The 6,355-nt window shown below is 46.2% G+C and overlaps 1 protein-coding gene across 1 annotated transcript in view; it reads left to right on the forward strand.

The window, feature by feature from the left end:
- The window catches only part of MTHFSD (methenyltetrahydrofolate synthetase domain containing), a 22,164-nt gene extending 19,188 nt beyond the window's left edge, over positions 1–2,976 (forward strand). Inside the window, exon 8 of the mRNA XM_023536673.1 lies at positions 623–2,976. Coding sequence (XP_023392441.1) covers positions 623–1,318 — 696 coding nt within the window. The 3' untranslated portion in view covers positions 1,319–2,976. The remainder of the gene's footprint in view (positions 1–622) is intronic.
- The last annotated feature ends 3,379 nt before the right edge of the window (positions 2,977–6,355 follow it).

Below are 6,355 nucleotides of genomic sequence, written 5' to 3' on the forward strand. Positions count from 1 at the left end.
CACACTGCAGGCTGCATCCAGCCCGTTCTATCCCGTTCAGGCAGGCTCTGGGGTTGAGCCTCATTTAATAGGACTCCTACCACCTCCTTTGTTGGCCGGTGTCAGGAAATATTTGTTGATTGATTAGGCCAAAAAGCTGAAGATGTCCTTTGTACAGAAGTCCTGTTCGTTGGGAATTAATATTTTGTGTAGTATGTATTTTCGGCTCATTGCTAGAACTGTTTTAAAGGTGGCATTCCATTTCACATTTGCCTTGTTTCCATAGTTTCAGTGACACGTTGAAAGGGTTGGTCTCTGAGAAATATTCCTTCAGTGGAGGAGTGGAGAGGAGGAGGAGGAGAATTGTGGCTTATTAAAGACCCCATTCCTCCCAAGAGCATAGATTGGGGCGGGGACAGGTATGGAGGCAGAAACCCCCCATTATCCTGGAATGCCACCAGGGGAGTTGCCATTTGTGACCCTTTAACCCTCATACTAATGATCTTAGCTGCTACCCCTCTGTATAAGAGGCCTTCGTTTTTCTGCTTTCTGGGCCTCTGGGAAAATAGAGAAAGCTCTCTGTTCTTGACAGCTGCCGTGGTATGTCTTAAGCCAGGAGATGTCAAGCTACTGATTAAGATAGTGGGTGACCCACATCACAGATGACCAGGTGGGACCATTCTCATCTAATCAATTGGTGTACCTGTCAGATAGAGACGGCTGCCGAGAGCACATGTGGCAGAGGCCTCTGTGGGACTTTGATGTCTCCTCTGTCATGACTAAGTTGCAGTCCCTTTTGGACACCCCAAGAATAGCTGGAACTGCCTTACTTTTTCAGATCAGCTGTGAGGTGATGGGGAAAATCCCAGTACTCAGAAGCCTTCGCTACCGAGAGAAGCAGATGGGGAAGGATGTCACCCTTCAGGATGAGCACCGGCGTCTTCTGGAAACCTGCAGCCAGCAGACAGCTCCCCCGAGAGCTGTCAGAAGACCCTGGAACCCATCCCAGCTGGAGCCAAGTTCCGTGCAGGGGGAGGATGTGCCTTCTAACACTGTTTATGTTGGGAATCTCCCCTGGGATACCCGAGTGAGTGAGCTGAAGCGAGCCCTCAGAGAACGGGGCACAGCCCCACTGCGGCTGACCTGGCAGGGCCCACAGCACCGGGCCTTCCTCCATTACCGGGACCCGGCCTCAGCCCAACAGGCCATCTCCTGCTTGCAGGGCTTGCAGCTGGGCACCAGCACCTTGAAGGTGGCACTGGCCAGGCAGCAGAGGGCCAGCGACCTGGCAGGTGGCGGTGCTAGAGAGCCACATCCTGACCGTTACACGACCATCTGACCTGGGATAACATCCCACCCCGGTTCCTGTGGAGCTCCAGATGCCTGCATAACAGGGCATGGCAAAGCTATCCGTGCATGAGCTGCTTCGACAAAGTGCTGTTCTTTCTAGGAAGTCACAGCCTTCACTTACTGCCCGGTGATCTGACGAGTAAGGAAATTAGCCAGTAGTACACTGAGGCGGCTGAAAACTCGATGTGTTCAGTTATGGTTTATCATGGTCCTTTAACCTGTTGGATGTTATAGCTGTGCTGCTTTCTCTGTAGAGACAGCTGTTCTGAGGGTTTAGGGGACTACGTGAACAATAAACAAGTGACTAAATGGTGACGGTGATTTAGGAGAATCTGAGTCTGGATTTGAGGGGAGTGGAGATTAAGAGACAATGAGCAGAGGATCCTGCCAGGAGAGGCCCTGGCAGGGACCAAATGCAGGAGCACAGTGGGCAAGACAGAAAGTGCCCTCATGCCCCAGGATCCTTAGCCTAGCACTACTGGACAGGGACAACTGTATCTGAGTCGCAGAAGCTGAGTAGTTCAGCCTCCTGGGTTCAGAACACTTGTCTCAACTCAGTCCTGGTGTCAGAGATGGAAAGCGGATCCAACATGGACACTTGGTTGAGTGGTGTCACCTGTGTTCCCTCCTTTCTAGCTTTACTCCTCCCTGTGGGCGAACACCCCTTCACTCTCTGCTCTTGACCACCGGCCCCTGCACACAGCAGGAAGCACTGCCTTGTAGGTGATACTGGCTTTGGAAAGTGCGTCATCCAGGCCTACATCACAGAGTCCTGCAAACGTGCACACACTCGCATTTGCCCAATGCCTTAGGTTTTTCGTGTTTTTTTTCCCTCCAGTTTCTTGTTCCTAAAATCAGGCTGGATTTTGGCTTAACTATACTTTCTGAACAGAAGCGCTGTTGCAGTTGATCCTGGGCAAAAACTCAAAATAAGCATTTAAGTGGAAATTTTGTTTTTTCAAATGTACATGTGTTTAAAATTTTATTTTTTCACTAGAGGGTTTTACTGAGGGCAGGCCTTATACACGAACTTTCAAAAACTGTTCTCAAGGCACTTAGTCTCCCTTTAAAAAAAGCATTTTCTCATTAGTTTTACAATGAAAATTCTATGGAAACTTCAGAAAGAAAATCTATCCTGTTGACCTTAAATAGATATATCTGCAGCAAACTGGATTTGTTCGGGAACAACAAAGAATTGCAGTTCGGGACATATGGCCTAATGCTGAACCGTGTGGAAGTCCGGAGACACACAGGACAGGAATGCTCTTTCATGGACTTGGGAGGGGCCGCTGTAAAGGAAGAGTCCATTGGCGGAAACTGGAAGTTCGAAGTGTGGTGACTTTTCATTGGCTGAGTTATGGTGGTCTCCCATTGACTGAGCGGTTACTGGGCAAGGAGAAATCTTTTCTTCTTGCCGAGGCAGTAACGTAGACTCACGAGGCCCTGTCAGGGATGCGGGGTACCTCTCTTCCTGTTGGGGTCAGTAGTGTGTGTTGAGTGACACCCACATGAGAGTTCTCTCTTCTAGCCTCCCGATTCCACTTTAAATGAGGTTTCTGTTTATTAATTTCACCATCCTTAGATTTGCTCATTAAATGAAGACTCCTTTTCCAAGTTGTCATGAATAAAATGAGGATGGAGAAATACCTTAAAATGGGCCAGGACCTTGCCTTGGGACCTCGGGGCCTCCTCTTTCTCAGCCTGAACTGTCCACCCTCGTCTGCCCGGCTAGTTTTGTTTTGTCACTAGGTATTCAGCAGGGAGGTCAGAGGCCAACTCTGACCACCTGATCTAGAGTAGCGACCTGCTCATCTTACCTCCTCACTCTGATTTTTGGTTTTTGTTTTTATTTTCTTCCAGAATATTTCCTATATTTGGCATGTTCTTGTTTAGTTTTTGTTGACTTCATTAATTATTCAATTAATTAATTATTGATTTTCCACCATTAGATTAGCACTCCCGGAGAACAGGAAATGGGTCTGTGCCTATCTTCTTGACTCCCCACTGGACCCCAGGTGTGAGAACAACTCCTGGCAAATACGTAGCAACTCAGGAAAAATATAATATGGAAATGGATCCATCGGAGCCAAGAGAGGGAGAAACTGGGTCCCAACCACACTGCCCGCAGCCTCGTGTCCGGCCGTGCCTGACGCCAGCCTGCCTCACACTTGAGTTACATGTCAACAACTATTCCTCTTGGTTAAGGAGGTTGCTTGGGTTTTCTGTCACTTGCAGCCAGGATAACCCAGATATATAGATAATCTGAATGAATTTATCATTTTTATATTTGTGGAAAATAATATAAGGAAAACTAAAGATCACATTCCTGAACTATAAGTACCCCAAATGTACCAGCCTATACCTGCCTTTTATTCCTTCATCCTGCCTAAGGCAGGCCTTGGATAGTCTTTCTCAGGGCTGCCTGGAAGAGCGCCCAGATTTCAAGGCAAGTGCTCAGTGACCCAGCTTTTTGTTCCCAAGACTCTTGAGTACTTACTTGTCAGGATCATAATTGTATAATTTACATAACAATAATAAGCGAAAATAATGGAAAATGATCACTCGACAAGCTGCTGAGACTATGTGGCTGCCTTTTAAGTGGAGCTGTTGTGATTTGTGGGTCCCATCCCGAATTTTCCTAACTCGTGGTGGGCTTTGCCAGTCCATTTAACTTGTGCCAAATCTGCAGCTGCACAGTTTCCAAACACACAACGAGCACTGGGCTCTGGGAGCCCAGAAGTGCGGATTCCGCTGTGGTCTCTGCCTACAGGTCCTGTGCTGTGGGCAAGTCATGCAGCCGATCCAGGTTTTAGCTCTCTCGTCTTTAGAACAGAAGGTTCAAACTCGATTTCGAAGGTCTGACAGGTTCTGACATTATGTTTCTTTTGGGGTTCACCGGTCACCATCACTTAGATTTTTTTTTTTTTTTCTGTTTATAAAAGTAAATGTAGCCATTCTGGAGATTTTGAAATACAAGAAGTATATAGGGGTGTCACCCATCACCTCACCACTGCACTGACATTACCCTTTATTCTCAGTCTTCTGTGCAATTTTAACCGCTAGAATTAGCAACGTGAGCTTCGGAATCAAACAGATTGGGTAGAAGCATCAGGTTTGCCAGGGTTTGGTAAGGTGTGCCATGGCAGCTACTTATCTCTGAACTTCCATTTGTTCTTCAACAAATGGGCATAGTAACAGTACATACCCTACCCCACCCCCACCCACACCCCCAAAATTGTGAAGCGCGGAGGAAATAATGCATCAAAAATATGGTCTGCACAGAGCAAGTGCTTGTGATCATGTGTTCTCTGTGGAAAGCAATGTGGCCCAGCCTCCCAGAGACGCCACTGATCACCTCTCAGATGGGGAAGAGCAGCTCTGAGTGGGGCAGAATTCAGGACTGACCCGGAGGTCTTGTCTTATGCCCTTGCTTTGAGGGCAAGAGTCTGGCAGTGTCAGTAGCAGGCCCTAGGCCTCAGGGGTATCAGTGGTGGTGGTGATGGCCCTGGAGCCATTTCCTAGCTGACAAAGTTGTCATGGATGTCGAGACCTGATGGGAGTCGGCAGGAGTGACTGCAGCACTGAGCTTGCTAGAGAGCATGTCTATAAGGGTAAGAAGCAGCCATTCTGCTCCAGAGAGGTCCCCTGGCTATGGGCTTTGCTTGAGGCAGAAGAAGGCATGCATCACCTATGTTCCCCTGCCTGATGAGCTGTGGCCTGGCTCTTCCAAACCCTCAGATGACTTGATCATTGAACTGGAAACAGTCCCTCTCATTAAGATCTGAGAGAAAGTCAATGATAGTACACAGGTGAAGAATCAGAACCTAAGGAGAACCTGCTTGGCTGGTTTCGAAGAAATACCCAATCTGAATAGTTAGTTGAATATATAGAAAACAGATCAACACAGGGCCATTCAAAGACAATCTCAAAGTAAAAGGATCTGACACATCAGGCATGAAGGAACAGCGTTCGTGAGAAAGATTTACTACAGGAAACAAAAGTAAATTTGAGGCAGTGTCTACTCTGTACTCCTGAAAATTTTGAGAAAATAGCTTCCATTTTTCTATGAAAAGATCATGTCAGTTTTTTACCTGTTCTGCTCTGATCTCGAAGTCCACAGGAAATCCTGAGCTCTAAAATTAAAAACCCTGTGGGGTAGGTCAGTATACTCAACTGAGAGCTTGCTGAAAGTAGGCAGAAATGAAGAGATACAGATTTTTTTTAAATATACATGTGATTATGATATTGACATTTATATTAGAAGATGTGGTATGGAGGAGAGAGAGGAAAGTCAGCAAGAAGCTGAGGGAACTGGTGAAGAGACAGTGGCAAGCTGTAGCCGATACACGGAAGGTAAGACATGGAAGGACCCCCCTCAGCTGCTGGAGGCAGTGCCACAGCACAGACTTCTATAATCGGTAGGGCTATGTAACATCCTATAATGGGGGTCCTGCCTGGAGAGAGGAATCCTACCAGCACCGTGTGACCTGGGCCTTCAAGTACAGCGATGAGCAGACAGTAAAGAATCACCAATCATTTGAAGAAAATCAATCTTAAATCAGTATCTAATCCCTGTGGAAATATCAATACAGGAATCAGAAGATGATTAGAAGGCTGTCATATCCATTAAAGAATAAACTGGTAAGGAAAGAACAATTATTAGCAACTAAAAACACCATGAAATAAACTTAGTCAAACAAGATACAATTAGTTGGAAGATTAAGCCACATGATTCTTCCTGAAACCAGTCAAAGGGGATAGAGATGAAAAGTATGAAACAGTGGAGGAAGTAATCAAAACTTTCTTCAGCTAAAGAAAGATTCGACTTAAATGTTGAATCATCCTTAAAATCCAAAACAAGGGAAGCATGCAGATCAGTGACCTTCCCATACAGTGTCAGTAACTCATTGAAAACTTTGCTTTTAATGCAGTAGCAACAAAAACTAGTAAGTACTTGAGAATCCACCTAACGATCAATCCAGGGCTCATGGGTAAAATTACAAAACTTTACTGAAAAAGATGAAAG

This window comes from Pteropus vampyrus, unplaced genomic scaffold, assembly GCF_000151845.1.
Source record: "Pteropus vampyrus isolate Shadow unplaced genomic scaffold, Pvam_2.0 Scaffold166, whole genome shotgun sequence".
In the NCBI taxonomy this organism is placed as follows: Eukaryota; Metazoa; Chordata; class Mammalia; order Chiroptera; family Pteropodidae; genus Pteropus; species Pteropus vampyrus.